We start from the raw sequence: 20,962 nt of genomic DNA on the forward strand, positions 1-20,962 counted from the left end.
TTGTAACGGACACTTTTTTGAGTGGTGCAACCACTCCTATAGACAGCTATGTGTGTCCCTGGCTGACTGCACGGAAATAGCGTTTGGTTGGTTTTCACCACCAAGTGACACTGTTGCGCAGCCTAACACACACACACATATTAACTGTGTATATATGATGATTTCGGGTGTGACAGTGACACAGTGACAGTACAGTACAGTAGAGGGGCCCCCTGGGGACCCCCACACGGTAACTCTGTAATTTCTCAACCATTTCGGACGCAGGGCGGCTCGCCGGAACCGGGCCGGGCCCCTGGGTGCGTTTCTGGGGGTCTGGATGATCCGGGTACCCCCACACGGTAACTCAGACATTTCTCGACCGGTCATTTCCCCACACAGAGTTGCACTACTCACTTCACACGGGTGTGATTTTTTTTTATCGGGACAGCGAGACACAGTTGTATAGAGGTTTTACTTCTCTATACCATTGCTTTGTATTGTTGATGCTTCTTGTTTTTTCTTTTTACCTTCTATTGCTGTACACGACAGTACTTTCTCTTTTCCTTACCCTTTCAATCTAACTTTGTAACCTTTAACTGCTGTGCTGCCTCATAGGCTGAATTTCCCCCACAGGATAAAAGGTATCTGTCTGTCTGTCTCTCTATCACTCTCTGAAAGACGGTCCTCACTTGTGTTAGAGATGTTTTGTGCTTGTCCAGACATAAGTTTTTGGAAGAACAGTAACAATGTACTGTCTGATTCTTGGCGCACCATCTGTGGAACTGTGCCACCCGGACATGTCTGAACCACGACGACAAACAAAAAGTACCAGCCCCCTTTTGTTCTGCCAAACAGGAGCTGTACGTGGCTTTGTGTGTGGGTTGGATGGAGAAAAAACAAAAATAAACTCAGAGGAAGCTTTGTTTTGCCATGTTGTAGAGGAATCTACAGTAACTCAGCTTTCCTTCTGTATAAAAAGTAAACAAAAGGGGAGTAGATTTGCACACATACTTTAAAATTATATCCACCCCGGCATCCTTTGGGGGAGAGAGGAGGCTGTCAGCCTAGGGGCGTTGGTTCGATTCTAACTCAACTTTTCACTTCTACTCTGCATCAAGATCTGACATCTTATCTGACATCTTATGCCCTCATCCAGTCCAGGTGTGTTTACTGTTTACACTTTACAGGAACCAGAGAGCTGAGAGCTCTGCATGTCTGCAAGACACATGATTCAATTCACACCCATCTTCTCCCTTGTTTGTTGGGCTCCATTATTGGGTGGGTGGTGGAAAGTAACTACATATTTTACTCAAGTAATTTGTTTGAGGGGCACTACCCCTGCCTATACACAGGTTTAATTTTTGTCTTTAGTTTAATTAATTTTATTTTTGTTTTGTAAACGCCATTGACAATGAAGGGAAAATGTACGTCATAATGTCTCTTTATTGTTAATGGCGTTTAATTTTTGTGTTTGCACCGTTTGTTTTAAATTGCCATTACATCACCTAATCAACATAAGTTAGACTTTAATATATTAGTGCCACTCACTTCACATGGGTGTGATTTTAATTTTTTTACTTTACTGGAGTACTTCCAATTTTCAGTCATTTTACTTCTACTACTTACAAGTAAGACGCGCAAACGCGGGAAGCGAACGCAGCTCGTAAATTGCAATAACAATTAGAATAAATTACGTACTTTTTAAGTTTTTTTAAATTAAATGTTTTTTCAAGTTTTTTTTTAGTGTGTGTATGTGTGCGTGCGTGCGTGTTTCTTTGTTAGGTTTTTTTTTTAAAGTTTTTTGTTTAAGTTTTTTTTTAAGTTAATTTTTTTTTAAGTTAAGTTTTTTGTGTGTGTGCGTTTTTCCTTTTTAAGTTTTTTTTTTAAGTTAAGTTTTTTTTTAAGTTAAGTTTTTTTTTAAGTTAAGTTTTTTGTGTGTGTGCGTTTTTCCTTTTTAAGTTTTTTTTTAAGTTAAGTTTTTTTTTAAGTTACGTTTTTTGTGTGTGTGCGTTTTTCCTTTTTAAGTTTTTTTTTAAGTTACGTTTTTTTTTAAGTTAAGTTTTTTTTTAAGTTAAGTTTTTTGTGTGTGTGTGTGTGTGCGTGCGTGCGTGCGTGCGTGTGTGTGTGTGCGTGCATGTGTGTGTGTGTGTTTTTGTGTGTGATACAGCTGCGCCCTCTGGTGGTGGGCGGGTCGTGTTACAGCGTGACACACACACACAGACACACACACAGACGTGATCTGCTGGGTCTCATAGTAAATGCTCACTGCGTTCGCAATCACTGCGTTCGCAATCACTGCGTTCGCAACTACTCCACTACATCTCAAGGCAAATACCGTATTGTACTTTTTACTATTTGAAAACTTTAGTTACTAGGCTAGGTCAGGGTCTACTGAAGCCTGAAGGTGACCAATAGACCAATTATTTGTTTACAAACATTGGGACTGGGCGCACGGGTGACTGTTTCATGTAATCAATTCCCAACAGATCTCCAAACCTGTTGTTTTGGGGAGCGCTGGTTTCAGTCCATTCAATCTCTCTTGTGTGTTGGCTAGTGAGGTGCACCCTAGGAGACATTTATACTTCAAAGCCCAACAGTATTGCGCACAGAGAACAGCTGATATACAAGCTCACATCGCATCGCAGATGCGACTGTTGTGAGCGTAGAGGTCTGCGTGCGCGACACCATCGCGGGACGAAGCATAAATTATACTTGATGGACTGCAGGTGCGCGTGCAGCCGTGCACAAATAAGCCAAATTCCAATACCGCAACTTTCACACTCGCTCACTCCCCTCGCGTCCTCCACTCGACTCCACTCTCCTCCTCGATGGAGCACTTTAACTATCGGAACGTTAACCATTTCCGGGTCAAGCTGGAATGACCCCGAGTGATCGAGTGGGAGTGAGCGAGTGGCCGAGATTTTGGGTATTGGAATTTGGCTATAGGCTCTGCTGCCGTGATCATGAGCGCACCTCCCGTTCTTATGACAGCGACTGGAGGTGTGGTTTTGAGGACAACTGTTTTGAATTGCTATTATTGTTCAAACAGAAACCAAGGATTATATATTTCAAGGGCGAGAGATCACAATAAAAATCCTAATCATTCTTCCTCCACACTGGGAGAAAAACAGCATCTGAAAGTTTGATGGGGCATTTTTTACACGTGAATGCAGTTAGAACTTTTCCATTGCATCTTATGAGAGTTGGTGTTCTTCTGCTGCCTTTATGCGCGCGCATGCCGTTTCTTATCAGTGTGACGTCGGCTGATAAGGGCTAAATTGGTCACTAAAGAGGATCGGGCTTTTGTGGTTAAGGCCCCAGGCTCTGGAATAGCCTACCAGAGGAGCTGAGACTAACCCATGTCTTTAACACATATTAAAACCCTCCTAAAGACCCATTTTTATAGAATAGCCTTTGCATCTCCCTGATTTTTATCTGTGTTTGTTGTTTTGCATTCTCTATTGTTATTTCTTTTGCACCTGTGATGTATTCTGTTATTGTTGTCTGACTGTTCAAAGCACTTTGTAACTTTGTTTAAAAAAGTGCTATATAAATACAATTGTATTATTATTATTATTATTATTACTTAATTATTTTGATTATCATTAAAAAAACAATTCAGACATATATTCTTTGGCAATTTGAAAATAGCCGACATGGTGAGCTTGTAGATCTATTTACAAAGGACTTTTATACATTTTTATACTTTCTGCATAGCCTACTTTTACTTTTTGATATTATATTGTGATGACAATAAATACTTCCCACTGAGCATTTTTGTAGTCTAATAGACGTCTAAATGGCTAAAAAATGGTCTAAAAACTGGGGTGAAAATAGTCTAAAAATTAAGTTTTTTAGCAGTCTAGGCTAAAAAACTCGGCTAAAAACGTAGTTTCAACGTCTATATATAGACGGTCTACATGTAGACCGTCTATATATAGACGATGAAACAACGTTGTTTCAACGTCTATATATAGACGGTCTACATGTAGACCGTCTATATATAGACGTTGAAACAACGTTGTTTCAACGTATAATCTAAGCCTAGACTGCTAAAAAACTTTCATTTTTAGACGTCTAAAAGCCGAAAAATGCTCAGTGGGTTACTTAAAGGACCACTTCACCACTTTTTTCCTACTCAGTCTGTGTCTCATAGGAGGGCTTTGGGCAGTTCGGACACCCGTCCACCAGTGGCATCATCATTAGGCAGATTTTTTTTTTTAGATTTAAAATATATTTAGATTTTTATTATCGTGAGAACCATGGCTTCAACTTTTGCATTGCAACTTTTCAGGAAAAGAAAGCCTGCAGTTTCTATTAGCTTGGATTCACCACCGATGATGTCACTGGTGGACGGGTTTCTGAACTGCCCACAGCCTTCCTATGAGACTGACTGAGTAGGAAAAAATGGTGGTAGTTGAAAAGTGGTGAAGTGGTCCTTTAAGTAAATTTTGATTTCCGAACTCATCACACCGTTTCACCATGGATATGGTGATGGTGGGAAAGGGAGGGATCTGGTATACCGGTAACTGCAGATGCAGTAATAATTCTGTAGCAAATGCAATAATATCTTGAAAGGTATGCTAAACAATGTATGTAGTCTACAGTACAGTACACATACATGGAATTAAATAAATATAATTATGTCTCTGAGTCTCTCTCTGTGTATATAGGCATTGTGCGTGCGTGTGTGTACATTGTGTGTGTGTGTGTGTGTGTGCGCGCGCGCTAGTTCCACAGAGGCGCCTCCCACATGTTGCTTTTCTCCTTCAGCTACAGGTTGCTTCTCACCTGTTTGTGTGGCAGAGGCGCGCGTGCACTGCCGCGCACACACACACACACACACACACACACACACACACGCCACAAACAAACACGCGCACGCACACACAGTATCGGCAGCCACGGCACCGCGCTTATAGCCGCTCGACTCGAGCCGCCTCCTCATTCCAGAACAAGTATAGCGAGGAGAGGAGAGACTACAGCTCCTGCAAAAAAAAATAACTCCGCCCTTCTTACAAACCCTTCTACTGTCAGGGACACAAAAATAAGTATTTATTTCACACACGCAGAGCTACGCGGAGTAGGTTTTCGCTCGAGCGTTCCCAAAACACACAACAAGACGAGAGGATACAGGTGTGCAGCATTTAGAAAAGTGGAAGCGCTCGAACGCCACGTCGACTTAAAACAAACGAACAGGAGTTTTATTTCATATACAACACCTGCTGCACCTGCCGCTGGTCTTCTTCACCATGTTGGACCCGTCCTCCAGCGAAGACACCGGCGGGGAGTCGGACCTCGAAGTTTTTCAAGAAGACGAGACGCCGAAACCTAGTAGCGTCAACTCCTCCACCACCTCTAACGTCGTCTCAGGAGGCGGTAGACAACAACAACAACAACGACAGAAGAGACTACGTCCCGAGAACAACAACAACACCACCAGCAAGCCCTCTTCCAACAAGGCTCAAAGTGGCGGCGGTGGTGGTTCTCATTCTCCCAAAAACAACAGCGCCGCCGCCGCTGCCAAGGCTGAGGACGAGGAGATGAAGCGGCTCCAGAGGGAGGAAGCGGAGCATAAGGTGAACCTGCAGATCTACGTGTTAGTGATGCGCTGCATCGCGTACCCCTTCAACGCCAAGCAGCCCACGGACATGGCGCGCAGGCAGCAGAAGGTGAGTTACTTACAAGTTACTACCAAAAGTCCAAACAGAAAGCACCTGTTGTGTTCCATTCTCCACTGCTTCAAGTGTGTGTGTGTGTGTGACGCACACTTGTGCTGCTACACTTGTGTGATGGAAGGGTATAGGCAGCCAGGCATACGTACTCTGTGCTGTGTGTGAAGACCTTCAGCTATACCATCTCTAAGTCAGGGGTCCCCAAATTCTTTTTTTGGGGGGGTCCACCCAGCAGATGATTGTGCAACAACATTGTCTTCCCACTCAACAGTTAAACATCAAACCAACATACTGTATGTATGTATGTATGTATGTATGTATGTATGTATGTATGTATGTATGTAGCCCTGGTCCAGTGCTTACAGCGAGTCAGAGAGAGACTCGCTGTAAGCACTGGACCAGGGCTAGTATGTATACATTACAGGCCAGGTAGGCCTATGCTTAGCCCGTCTCCGGACCCCCCGGGTTGAGCTCCTTTGGACCCCTACCACGTAGGGTCCGGTCTCACCGGATTCAAGCGACATGGGATGCAATCTGATTTCCCCTGACTTACCCCTGTGCTGCGGTGTGGGTGTCACGCTGACATATTCAAAAAGAAGCATATGAACGCTATAGGAGACAACGAACCTTCTGACCCCCCCCCGCGAACGGCTCAGAAGCCGTTAATTATTTTTAATGTTTGTACGACCGTTTTGGCAGCTCTGAAATTCTCTCACATCCCATTGTACCGCCTCCAGCCTCTCGGTTGGCTAGCTGCGCCTCCCTACGCGCCTCGTAGGCGCAGCTAGCCAACCGAGATGTCAACAAGGAGGGACCGAAGAGAGAATTTCAGAGCTGCCAAACGGTCGTACAAACATTAAAAATACTTAACGGCTTCTGTGCCGTTCGGGGGGGGGGGGGGGGGGTGAGAGGGTTCGTTGTATCCTATAGCGTTCATATGCTTCTTTTGGAATATGTCAGCGTGACACCCACACCGCAGCACAGGGGTAAGTCAGGGGAAATCAGATTGCATCCCATGTCGCTTGAGTCCGGTGATAAGGAACCCTACATAAAGTCATCAAAATGTCAGAAACTTTAACGTAGGGTTCCGAAAGGAGCTAGCCTATGCTGCACATTTCTAAAGTCACAATTTAATGACTTGAAAGCCTTGTCCATATTTATTCCAAATTGGCAAATATTCTGTAAGAAAGAGCAAACATTGTTAAAATAGCAGATCTACTAAGCTCAGAGCTTGCAGATCTGCTATTTTCACAATATTTGTGCTTGCCAGGGTGGAGTGGTCCCCTGTTCAAATATGACTAATTTGGGGTGTCACAGCCTGAAAAGGTTGATAACCTACGAGTATTAACAGTAGTAGTAATAGTAACAGTAATAGTAGTAGTACTAACAGTCAAAACAAAAAGCACCTGTTGTCTTCCATTCTCCACTGTTTGTGTGATTATCCTTGAACAATAGGCCTACTAGTAGGCACACCTATTACCTACTGTGAAGGCTGAAGAGTCAACATCACCAACAGTTGGCTACAATTAGTACAGCTCCTTTAAGCTCTGAAGCCAGTTGTACCACCTCACACTAAGTTCAAACTTCGCCTAATTATAGCTTAAATGGCTTGACTTAAAAGCCATTTAAGCTAGTATAACTATAGGCTAAGTTTGATCTTAGTGTGAGGTGGTGATCATAGTTATCATTGGTCCTTAGCCTTACTCCTAATGACTCTATGGACCAGAGCTAGTAAGCCTTCCCCACAGGTCGAAAAACAAAAAAAGCACCTGTTCTCCACTGCTTGTGTCATTTAACCTGGATGGAACAGGCATATAGGTTGGTAATTTGGTATACCTACTGTGAACTTGTAAAGACCATCAACTTCACCAATAACAGCTGCTGCATTACTTGGAATAATAGCTTTAGCTTACTTGAATTCAGGTTATTAAGGTTAACACCTGTTCATGCTCCACTGCTTGTGTGATCATTAACCTGGAACAGAATGCTAGTTGACTTACTTACTGTGAAGATCATCAGTCACAGTATCCGATCTACAAGCTCACTCACAACGCAAGCTTTCAGATCTGCTAGATATTCTAGGTTTTGTGTTGAGGGATAAAAAGAGCAGACCAAGTACATAGCCAAAGGTCTAGTTTGCAAAGTATTGAGGGGTTAAAGATGGAGTGCCGTGATTTTTTTTCCACCCTAAAACATGATCATCAGGTCTTATTGTTATATAAGGAGGTATAATTTTTTCAAAGTGTACAGCATTTGTTAAAATATTGTTTTTATGTGGACACGCTCACCAGTTCATTAAGTATGCTTGGTTTGCCTGATGGGTGGTGATGGGTGGTGATCCACCTGAACTGAAGCCGCACCCACAGCTGTAGTTGTATGATAAAGGGAGAGGGGTTAGGGGAGGGGCTGATAGTGTGATGTCACTATATTACTGTTTATTTCATTGGCCCGTTTGACTGTCAAGGGTTCAACCTCCAGGAAGAAACCCTAAATACAAAGTTAATACACCATTGCACATAAAAACGACTCCAGGGTGTCTAATGAAGTACTGTCACCTCATAGACACATGAAAAACTGGAAAAATACAAAAACTGTGGCACTCTCTTTTTAAGTGTTAAATCTGTCTGTGAAAACACACTTAACATTAATCCAAAATGTAGTGGGGGACCCCGCTTAACACAATCGGTGCCGGGATGCCTTCAAAATAGGAGCTCTGGGGTGCCGGAAAAACATGTCCGCTTTTACTCGACTCCTTACTGAAAAAAGACCCCTGCTCTACTGCTTGTATGATTTAACTGGATCAGAATACTTGTATGCATACAACTGCACCAATATAACAATTAGCTATGTTACTTTTTAATCATGGTTATTATTCAAAATAGTAGCATTAGTTCTCAAAGTGTGGTACGGGGAGGACCCCTTACAGTCTATGAGCTTGTAGATCTGTTATGTTTAAAAACATTGTGAAAATCTGTGAAAATCTTTATGTTTATACATTCTATACGATACCTGTATATGTTTTTAAAGAGAACCTTTTTAACTCAGATTTTCTCTTCTGGGAGTCCCTGGAACAAAAGGGGGGTCTTTGACATGAAAAGGTTTGAAAGCCTGAGCCACTGATATAGCGAATACGTTTTTCAGAAAACTTATGATTTAGAAGACATTTTTAGAATTGCGATCTCAGGTCTTAATGGGTTAATTGATGTACACTTGAAGTTGTATTTTTTTAAACTTGAATTCTAATGAATGTTTTAACATTTTCGCCTCTCCAAACATTTCCTAAGTAAGCATTGCATTGGTTTAATTGGATCCTGCTAAAAAGTAGCTCTTTTCTTTTTGGTTTATATTCATTCCAAAGTTTTATTCAAATCTGTGTGTTTGCACAGTGCGTGTGTGATGCACAAACCTCCGGATGCTTATCCTGTATGTATAAAACAACACAGTACACAAACACAAACCCAGTGCACTGCAGCTTTTCAAGGTAACGTCCAGAAATTCACCAGAGGCGGCTCTCTAAACTTTTATCCATACATTTCCAGGAAATCAATTATTTAAGTATCTACGAGCCGTCTTTCTTTCTGTAAGATCATTTTTGTGAAGTCCATACTGCATACACTGGATAATCTTTACACTCTCAACTTTTATCCATACATTTCCAGGAAATCAATTATTTAAGTACCCATGAGCCGTCTTTCTGTAAGCTCATTTTTGTGAAGTCCATACTGCATGCATACACTGGATAATGGTACACCAGGAGAATATGGAATGTTCAATCTCCCTAGAGAAAGACACACTGTGGAATGTCTGCCAATGTGATGATACTGTACTTGTATATATGGTGTGTGGGTGTCTGACAGCTTGTAACTAAACCCATTCTAATGTTTAATTCCAATTCACTTTATAACTCAAGGGTCAAAGTGCTGGGTAACACTTTACTCATAGGGCGGGTTTATAATGCATCATAATTTATAATCCTACTATAAATGCGCCACGTCTCTGCGTACGTGCGTGCACGGTTGTAATGCACGTAACTCGAGAACCGTTTGACCCACCGACTTCACATTCGACGCACGCGTTCCACAGGGAGTGCAGCGCCAGGTATCAAGTCGGTCGGACCCACGGTTCTCCAGAACCATCACAAAAGGCTCTGGTCAGGCTCTGCCAGTGGGCCTAATGATTCCAACTCCTTTCACCTGGGCCAGGCTCTGCCAGTGGGCCGAATTGATTGCCAAGTACACTTCAGTTTGCAGTCTTCGCACACAGGCACATACACAGTTCTCCATGTGGGACACCGGCTGACAGTTAAAACTGGTGCTATGACAATGTATATCATTAGTATACATATACAAGTAGGCCGGTGGCCGACTGCGACGGGCACGTATAGGTCTAGTAAATTATAATACACATAAGGTTTCAGAACATTAAAATTAAAATCTCCGATACGATTATTAATTTATCACGATAACCCCTCCACACACACACACACACACACACACACACACACACACACACCACCTGAAATAAATGAATACAAATTATTCATTATACAACGAAAGATAATCTGCAGTCTGTTAATGTTGGAGAGATTAAATAAGCTACATTTCAAAATATCTATCCGCCTATAACCTCAAAGACTTTTCAAGGCCTTCCTGTTTCGCAGAGATTGGGTAAAAGAAGGAGAATCCAATATTACAAACAAACATGACCCATCAGACCCCTCGAGGGACATGGATCACTACAGCAACACTTGTATCAAGTAATGCTGCTGGAGTTGACCATAGCTAATTGGATTCCAATGCAATAACCGCAATGGCTGCCCACCTTTCTCATGTCTTTAAATTAAGCTCCTGAAGCGTGTGTGTGTGTGGCTTTTGTGGCTTTTGTTGAGCTGCTTCAGCACCACTTAAACCCTCTATACTTTATTAAAAACGGAGCTGTAAACTAAAGAGCACATTTGGTACGCTCTTATTTTACTCTATACAAATTGATATGCCAAAATAGCAGATCTACAAGCTCACAGCGCGTTGAGGTTTTACATCGTCTATTTTTGGCGAACGTTCCCCTCCAGAATAGGCATGCTGGAGATTCAAGTGATAAACAAAAGTGGCATAGCATTATACACTTTTAGAGCATGACCACACTCATCTGTGGTGAGTGTGGTCATCATATGGGCATATACCTAACAATCTATGCCAAAACAATGGGAACATTTCCATCTTTGTGTATTTTCATATCAAAAGTTCATACAAATCTAAATTGTATTACTTCCTTTGAATGAAAACGTGATGCGTGATGACGTGTCGAGTCCTGCATAAATAAAAAATAATCTTTCATTCCCATCGCTGCGCGTTCCTCCAACACAGCTTGTTTTGATTACAGATCTACTCCGTTTTTAATCTCATTCAAAATGACATCAAGACAGTGTATTACTTGTTATAAACGTAATCATCACGCTAAAATATGTATCTGAAAACACTATAGATTAGAAATAGGCCACGAGCTTTGCTGCCCGTCTCTCTGTGACATGTAAACAAACAGACTCAACGCACGAGTCGCGCATGTAGCAAAGCTACGTCCCATACCCTGAAGGGATGCAACGTTCTGATTGGTTAAAAAACACAGCGTTCTGAGTGAAACTACAAAATAAAATACTCCAAATAGCCGTCTTTTAGCATATTTTGATTATCGTAATAATATCGTTGATCAAATTATCTTTGCCACACGAATCGTGACGAAAAGAGTTTCCAAATGTAACCAAATGGACATGTATGGTTCCATGTTTTGTACACAGTTATTGCCTGCTCATTAAAATAAAAAGTTTGAGAACGAACCACTGATCTACTGTAGGAATAAATACATATTCCATTAATAGTTAAAGTGCAGCTACAAGTGTACAATACTATATGTAAATAGTACAGTAAAGAACTGTTTTTGCGGTGGTTTTTGCGGCTCCGAAATCCGCAAAATAAAAGTCCCGCAAAACATTCTTGCACACAGAGTGCGAGGCGAATTATTGAAATTAGTTGCAATGTTTTCACAGAACGAAATTGAGTGGAGCAGCAGCAGTGAGGATGATCCTCTGATCTGTGAGTGTTCAAAGATCCAATCTGAACCGTCCTGAGTTCATCAGGGCCACTCTGATCATTTTCAAACATTATTTTTTTTTTTCAAACAACGTTTGATATTGTACTGACAGAAAGACAGGGGAGGAGAGGACCGCAATGCCGTCAGCCCGCTGATCAGTGATCGCACGCACGCACACAGTCCCAAGAATACGCTATTATTATCGCTATAATGTGACGTCCATATAGAGAATCTATCCCCTTAAACTTTTATATAACTTGCCTATTCCAAGTTGCAACCAAAACGTTGATGAAACGGCTTTGCAGTTTGCATTGATGAGCAGCTGCAATCAATCTAGTATTAAACGAACAATTTATCCTCTGATGTACAGTGCCAGAAACTGGCAATGGGTATAATATCCAGCCATCATCTTGTGATGGCTTTTTGTCGACAGGTATTATGTCTTTTCCTATTATGTCTTCTGGTGTCAACCGGAGATATAAAATCCAAGGAGGGGAGGGGTGGACACCTTTTAATTAACATCAGTGTGTTTTATTACAGTCTATCGGCTGTTCTTTTCCTTAGAGTTCTCAAATTTAGACTACAATTGCTCATGGGTTCAATCCCGGACACCACCAACTCGGCATATGAGTAGCACGGCTTGCGTGTGGAAAGTAGTGTGGTAGGTAGGTACTGGCAGCTTACCGCATGCTCCACCTCAGCATTCCAACTCCCAGGGGTCTAGCGCATTGTAACGGGGATAGACTCCTGTGTTCTCGGCTGATACCGACGATAAGCCTCTGCGAGCTTACTTATTATTTTGGTGTCAGCATGTTGGCAGTAGAAATTCAATGTTCTTTAAATTGTGTCTGAATAATCCCATAAGAGATATGGGCTGTGAAAGGCAGCCAGACATGAAAATAACATTATTCATTCATATATGGTGTGTGCTTGGAGGGAGTGATATAGTGTACTCTCTTCAGTTTATTGCTACTGTACCTGCTAATCTCTCAGGTCAAGTGTAAAAACAGTTGATACCCCTGTAGAGAAAGCATGCTGTGTTCTTGAACACAGCATGCCTTAATGCCTTGGGCTGAGTTATGAGAAATCACCCATTATTTTCTTCCTAGTTCGGTTCCCCCAATTTGTTTCTGATGAAGGGGCATGACAAACCTTTAATCCACATATCCATTCCAACAACAGAGCATATTTTATTTAACCTTTATACCTGATGTGTGTGCTAAAAATACAGGCATGATGATTGATCGCCACTGTCCAATCCTTGCGTTTTCATAGTTGTTATTGATTTTATTTAATTGGCAGTGGCAGATGTTATGTGATTAGACTGGGATCACTTAGCTTTGTACTGTAGGTTGCCGATTCGTTCTGGGTTTAGAGCAGATACGGAAACTGTGTGTGTGTGTGTATGTCTGTGCAAATTACCGGATATAGTTGGCGGGTTCCATACCGGATCATCAGACCGGTTTGTTTGGAACAGAAAACAAAGAAAGCCTGGTGGTTATATGCATATTTTTTTTTCAAATTGGAGACCTTCTCATTCATTCATACTCATTCAATGTTGGCATCAAACAACAGAGCTAGATGGCATGTTTAGTAGCTGAGGAGCTCGCCCAGCCTACTAGTACTATAATGTCAAAGAACTGTGCTGCTATTCTGAGGTGATTCCTATTGCCTCCAATGCAATATTCCTTTGTTTTGCCTCCAACTAATGTCATGATGGAATCAATGACGTTGACGCAAAAGGGATCTGCAGATCAACCGCACCTAACCACTGAGTGGGCAGAGCAAAAACCTTGGCAAACAATTTGGCAATGCCCACCTCTATCTCAGGGGAGGGATATTTGGACTCAGGGGAGGGATATTTGTTGGGGAGGGGATATTGTATGGGAGGGGCGGATATATGTTGTCAATGTGTGTCCGCCCCTCCCAATCCCATTTTTCCCCTACTGCCTTAGGGTTCACTACTGAACAGCTTTGGAAATGCACTCAACTCAAAGCAGAGTTAGTGGTTACTAATATACCACTGCGCTGGGCTACGTGGGCCTCGGGGCATATGCATATGCAATAGGGACGGGTGAAGTGTGGCTGCGCCAGGCTAAAGCAGAGTAGGGCAGTTGAAACAACAACATTGACCTGTGCATTGATACCTGTCCAGTGTCGTACTGTGGATTCTTTTCTTTTTACTACTGGACCGTTGTGTCATGCACACGACGTGCACATGCTCGTTTGACTTCCGGGAGCTATAGGTGGGAGAAGAGTAGAGGGAGGGCTGCCAATCGATGGAGTGCCAGAGGGCTGCACAGTTCACACTGCCCTGGGGGGGTTGACATTCATGAGCCATGGGGGGAACTAAAGGTTACACATTGTGTTGTGCTATGAACCTTTGCTCCAGTTCCTTGTCATGACCACTGCTGACCACCGTCACTATGCTTATGATATCGTCGCTGTCGGGCAGAAACCATCATATTTTAACTTTCTTGTGTTTTTTGTTTTTCTTTTTTTCGTGTGTAAATTAACGCCCCACTAGATCATAACTACAGCGGTGCACAAAAGCGCCAAAAGTAACAGCTATGACACATTTTGAGCTTCTAGAGCTGCTAATTTTGAATTTGAATCCTGAAAAGTAACAGTTTTGGACATATGAGGGTTCCACCCGACAGACTATGTGGGCGTTCTCTGCTTCAATGTGGCAGAGGAGCTCTAGATTCAAAACTGCTGACACACACATCATGCCTTGTTCTTTCTTTTGCTCTTTTTAAACCTATGTTTAAAAAGGAGCTGTCCTTTTGGAAATGGTTAGAAAAAAAGCATTATCCCTCCATCGTTATTCTTGCTCTATAATCTTGTTCCTTTGCCGTCTCTGGCAATCAAGCCTGATTTGCAGCAGCTACTCATGTACAGTAAGTACACGTGGCCTTGGCATCACTGATTAAAATAACTGGAAGCATGGAACTTTGATAAAATGATTAGGGGCTTGAAGAAGTAACACGTCTGAATAAGAGGATTTTGTTTAATTTGAAAGACTGCCATGAAGATTATAAAGGCAGCTCTTTTCTGGGCTTTGACAAGAAAAGCAACTCTCACGTTCAACACGCGCAGGAGTGATGGAGCATCAAGTCTTCCCCCAGTTCTTTTCCAGCCCTTGATCCCCATGTCTTAGTGACGGCAAAAGAAGATAAGCGCCACATGAGTCCCACGCTTCCCTCCTCCCTCCCTCCACTTGCCATAATTCCTTGGCACCCGCTGATTACACAAATGAAGAGAAAATAGACATTTTCCTTCCCTGCCTTCTTTAAGTGAGCTGTTGTGCTGATGAAGGCCGTCTGTGTGAAGCTCTTGTTGGATGTCGGTGGGTGCTGCAGTTTGCTGTAGGCAGACTTCCTTCGATCCTTTGTGTGGCGTCGCCTTCCCCCTGTCACTTTCCCTCTCCCTCTGAGACGTGGATCTTCCTCCTTATGTAACACTCACTCCACCCCCTGATTTTGCCAAGACATGAAGGGGATGCCTTAGCAGGGGTTTATGACAGCTTAGGATGCTCTTGTGAAGAGACTTAGATTTTAGGGCATCAACGAAAACCACGTGGACAGTGATGATGGTCCTTAGTGACCAATATAGACTGTCGGAAGCGTCAATGGTACATGATTATTCATCAACTCAACTTCTCTAGTTTACAGGTTTAAAATAGTGCGTATTGATGTCTGACGGTAGGCGGGGGGAAGCTGTTCATGAACATGGTGGTGTTGCTCTTGATACTGCGTATAGGCCTCCTTGCCCGGCCGCGGTCGTTGTAGGGGTTTGCTCATTGTGGCTGGGTATTTTGTCCATATTGCATATTGCGTCCAAAGCATCAGTCCCATAACACATTAAATCATTCCCAATGGAAATGAATGCCTATTGTCTGAGGGAGTCAGGTGGCTTGAAACGTTGCCACCACTACATTTAGCAAACGTGTGTGTGTGTGTGTGTGTGTGTGTGTGTGTGTGTGTGTGTGTGTGTGTGTGTGTGTGTGTGTGTGTGTGTGTGTGTGTGTGTGTGTGTGTGTGTGTGTGTGTGTGTGTGTGTGTGTGTGTGTGTGTGTGTGTGTGTGTGTGTGTGTGTGTGTGTGTGTGTGTGTGTGTGTGTGTGTGTGTGTGTGTGTGTGTGTGTGTGTGTGTGTGTTACTTTCATCACAATGGAAATTAACTAATGAGACATTGACATTTGACAAGTTCCCCCGAGACAACTACCAGCCTAGAATGGTACAATATTTAACTTGTGTTCTTAATTCATTCTCAGGGGGGGACATGGAAGGCTAATTACACTATGTGTAAGATGGTTTTTATTTATTGTTTATTTCCCCATTAGCTACTACCTTAGCAGCAGCTACTCTCCCTGGGCTCCACACAGAAATACATTTACATAACGTGAACACATATTACATGACAGTATAAGAGAACAGTTAATAAAACGTACAATCAACAAAATGTAAAAATCATTCTAATGATATGGTGTGGTAAATCATTGCATAAATGCATCTTCATGATACCTCAACAACCATAGTGAAAGTTTCTAGTTTGTTTCATTGCATAATGTGTTGTGCTACTCGTTTTGTTGTCTCCACCAGGGTGGATTGCCGAAGGCCGGAGACGATGTTTGAGACATATTGTGGGATATTTGCACTGCTTTACAATTAACAGTTTTAATGCCGGGATTAAACGAGCGTCTTCCAGGCTAGACTAAAAAGCAAAGTTCTTTGTTTACCCAGGGTAAGTGGACTAAGCTCGAGATGCTTGTTTACAGCCACGCCCTGCTCATAGAACATTTCATGGTTGGGGTTCAATGCCTTGCTCAAGGGCACTTCAGCGGTGGTAATTTTAACGTGCCGGTCCGGGGATTCGAACTGGCGACCTTCCGGTATCAAGACCGCTCCGCAAACCGTTCGTCCACCGCTGCCACTGTTTAAAGTTACCTTTGAACAGCAATCGCTATTTGCTTGTCATGAAAATCCACTTTAAAACGGTGTAATCGCTTGTTGACTTGTAGTGTTGAAAAATATTCCAAAGTGCCGACCACAACAACAGGCAGAAGGAGGCAGCCGCGTGCTGCTATGCAACTTTCCTATTGTAAACAACAGGGACTCAATTTCCCATAACCCTTTGCATGTCGGTGCGACGGACCTTTTTGCGATGACATCATCAAACGCGTCATATCCCCTTCTGTCCGGTGGATTGCCCGTATGACTTAAAACTGACTAAAACGTGGATTAAACAATGAAAACATAACTCGGGCAACTCGCGAATCGCAGCGAAAGTGTTCTACAATTAATTAACTCGGGTAAGACACCTCATTAGTCCATCGCATTTCAGCTCCAACTCATTGTTTTGTGCACAAGGCAGAGGAGATTAATTGCACACTTAATTTACACACTTTAACCGATTTCAACCTGGCTTCACTTTGTCCATGTCATTGCAAAATTGTCAAAGAAATGAAAAATATAGGATTATATATGGTATGGTGGTGAAATACTTAACGTACTGTATGTTCAAACTGTTTTTCAGGCACTTCTGTTGCTATAATTATATTCAACTGCATATGGCAAAAGTATTTTTTCATGAATTGCTTATTCGACATGTGCTAAGCTAGTGTAAGTCGTTACATGTTTTGTAAAAGCATGTTTGAGGTCAAAATGTAAAATGTGGGCGTAATTATTCAATTGGTTAGTAACGTGTAACTGTAAAATAATCTCTCAAAGGTTATAGTGCCAAGATTTAAAAAAATAAACTACGCTGCACTATTGACAATCTTGCGGTTTGAACAGTTATAAATGTGTATTGGCAGATTGAGTGAACGGCGTCATGTCCTCAATCTAGTGTTCAGTTTCAGTCACTGCTTCTTCTTGTGCCTAATTAAGTCCCCCAGGACCCCCTCTAACACCCCTCAACACGATGCACATTGAGACAATCTCCTGTTCCTCCAGGACCCCCTCTAACACCCCTCAACACGATGCACATTGAGACAATCTCCTGTTCCTTCTTGAGATTCATGCCCTCAACACGATGCACATTGAGACAATCTCCTGTTCCTTCTTGAGGAAGGACCCCCAGGACCCCCTCTAACACCCCTCAACACGATGCACATTGAGACAATCTCCTGTTCCTTCTTGAGATTCATGCCCTGTTGAGCTGCTTGGAGGTACTTGTGCGCTGCACTCAGCAATGGAAGAAGTACTGACATTTTGTACTTGGGCAAATGTATTATCAATACCCTAGTCTGTTACAGTACAAGTACAAGTGCGGGTGTGGTATACTTGAGTAAAAGCACAAGTATTGACATCAAAATGTAATAATCAAAATCTACAATGTAACTAACCAGTTGCTAAAGTTTTCAAATATAATTAGTCGAGTAAAAGTACAATATTTGCCTTTGAGATGTAGTGGAGTAGAAGTATTGGAAATGTTAATTTGTGACAGACGGAAGACCCCAAATTCACAGTCCACAAACATGGGGCTCTTGGGAAAAGCATTGTATTTGCTCAGATATTTGTAGAAATACTGTGTGCAATAATGTCAGCAAATAAAGCCTAACCCGTGGCTAGTAGTGTTGAGCAGACATTTAAATGGTAATGCATCTCATAACTGACTCGCTCACAGTGCATTTACACATCCAAGTATTACATATTACATTACAGAAGTATTCAATTCAGTTCAGTTAAAGTTATTATCAGAGTGCCAAAACACATCAAGTTGACTCAAGACAACAGAGACCTGACATTAACCCCCAGAGGAAGCATGTGGCGACAGTGACAGGGAAAAATAACCTCCTCTGAGTTTAACATTCAGAACCAGGCCCTAGGGTTTTCCTTGTTCTAAGCAACTTTGGGCTTCTTTTTCTGTAAAGTCGCTTGTAAATATTGGTAGTTCCTAGTTACTACTAGTTGCTTATCTGAGCTTCCTTCCTTCTGAATGTTAAAATCAGAGGAGGTTATTTTTCCCTGTCACTGTCGCCACATGCTTGCTCTGGGGGTTAATGTCAGGTCTCTGTTGTCTTGAGTCAACTTGATGTGTTTTGGCACTCTGATAATAACTTTAACTGAACTGAATTGAATACTTCTGTAATGTAATATGTAATACTTGGATGTGTAAATGCACTGTGAGCGAGTCAGTTATGAGATGCATTACCATTTAAATGTCTGCTCAACACGGGTTAGGCTTTATTTGCTGACATTATTGCACACAGTATTTCTACCAATATCTGAGCAAATACAATGCTTTTCCCAAGAGCCCCATGTTTGTGGACTGTGAATTTGGGGTCTTCCGTCTGTCACAAATTAACATTTGCAGTTTGCACTACAGTGAGTGCACTACAGAAAGTACTTAAGTACATTTACTCAAGTACTGTACTCGAGTACAATTTTAAGATAGCATTTACTTTACTGGAGTATTTCCAATACTTCTACTCCACTACATCTCAAAGGCAAATATTGTACTTTTACTCGACTATAATTATATTTGAAAACTTTAGCAACTGGTTAGTTACATTGTAGATTTTGATTATTACATTTTGATGTCAATACTTGTGCTTTTACTCAAGTATACCACACCCGCACTTGTACTTGTACTGTAACAGACTAGGGTATTGATAATACATTTGCCCAAGTACAAAATGTCAGTACTTCTTCCATTGCTGAGTGCAGCGCACAAGTACCTCCAAGCAGCTCAACAGGGCATGAATCTCAAGAAGGAACAGGAGATTGTCTCAATGTGCATCGTGTTGAGGGGTGTTAGAGGGGGTCCTGAAGGAACAGGAGATTGTCTCAATGTGCATCGTGTTGAGGGGTGTTAGAGGGGGTCCTGAAGGAACAGGAGATTGTCTCAATGTGCATCGTGTTGAGGGGTGTTAGAGGGGGTCCTGGGGAAGGAACAGGAGATTGTCTCAATGTGCATCGTGTTGAGGGGTGTTAGAGGGGGTCCTGGGGGTCCTGGGGGTCCTGGGGATGAATCTCAAGAAGGAACAGGAGATTGTCTCAATGTGCATCATGTTGAGGGGTGTTGGAGGAGAAGGAACAGGAGATTGTCTCAATGTGCATCGTGTTGAGGGGTGTTAGAGGGGGTCCTGGAGGAACAGGAAGAGGGGGTCCTGGAGGAACAGGAGATTGTCTCAATGTGCATCGTGTTGAGGGGTGTTAGAGGGGGTCCTGGGGGACTTAATTAGGCACAAGAAGAAGCAGTGACTGAAACTGAACACTAGATTGAGGACATGACGCCGTTCACTCAATCTGCCAATACACATTTATAACTGTTCAAACCGCAAGATTGTCTATAGTGCAGCGTAGTTTTTTTTTTTTAAATCTTGGCACTATAACCTTTGAGAGATTATTTTACAGTTACACGTTACTAACCAATTGAATAATTACGCCCACATTTTACATTTTGACCTCAAACATGCTTTTGCAAAACATGTAACGACTTACAGTATGTCGAATAAGCAAATCATGAAAAAATACTATTGCCATATGCAGTTGAATATAATTATAGCAACAGAAGTGCCTGAAAAACAGTTTGAACATACAGTACGTTAAGTATTTCACCACCATACCATATATAATCCTATATTTTTCATTTCTTTGACAATTTTGCAATGACATGGACAAAGTGAAGCCAGGTTGAAATCGGTTAAAGTGTGTAAATTAAGTGTGCAATTAATCTCCTCTGCCTTGTGCACAAAACAATGAGTTGGACTAATGTCTTACCCGAGTTAATTAATTGTAGAACACTTTCGCTGTGATTCGCGAGTTGCCCGAGTTATGTTTTCATTGTTTAATCCACGTTTTAATCAGTTTTAAGTCATACGTGCAATCCACCGGACAGAAGGGGATATGACGCGTTTGATGATGTCATCGGAAAAAGGTCCGTCGCACCGACATGCAAAGGGTTATGGGAAATTGAGTCCCTGTTGTTTACAATAGGAAAGTTGCATAGCAGCGCGCGGCTGCCTCGTCCTGCCTGTTGTTGTGGTCGGCACTTTGGAATATTTTTCAACACTACAAGTCATCAAGCGTTTTAAAGTGGATTTTCATGACAAGCAAACAGCGATTGCTGTTCAAAGGTAACTTTAAACAGTGGCAGCGGTGGTCGAACGGTTTGCGGAGCGGTCTTGATACCGGAAGGTCGCCAGTTCGAATCCCCGGACCGGCACGTTAAAATTACCACCGCTGAAGTGCCCTTGAGCAAGGCATTGAACCCCAA

The 20,962-nt window shown here is 42.3% G+C and overlaps 1 protein-coding gene across 3 annotated transcripts in view; it reads left to right on the plus strand.

Moving 5' to 3' along the window:
• Positions 1–4,894: 4,894 nt before the first annotated feature.
• cadps2 (Ca++-dependent secretion activator 2) overlaps positions 4,895–20,962 on the plus strand; it is a 229,821-nt gene continuing 213,753 nt past the window's right edge. For 2 of the 3 annotated variants that reach the window (XR_013790062.1, XM_079501503.1), the window contains exon 1: positions 4,895–5,651. Coding sequence is in view for 2 of the 3 variants with exons in the window: in XM_079501503.1 (XP_079357629.1) it covers positions 5,232–5,651 (420 nt within the window). In the remaining variant the exon portion in view is untranslated. The remainder of the gene's footprint in view (positions 5,652–20,962) is intronic. The other variant, XM_079501504.1, reaches the window with a different exon arrangement.

This window comes from Electrona antarctica, assembly GCF_951216825.1.
Source record: "Electrona antarctica genome assembly, chromosome: 5".
Classification (NCBI taxonomy): Eukaryota; Metazoa; Chordata; class Actinopteri; order Myctophiformes; family Myctophidae; genus Electrona; species Electrona antarctica.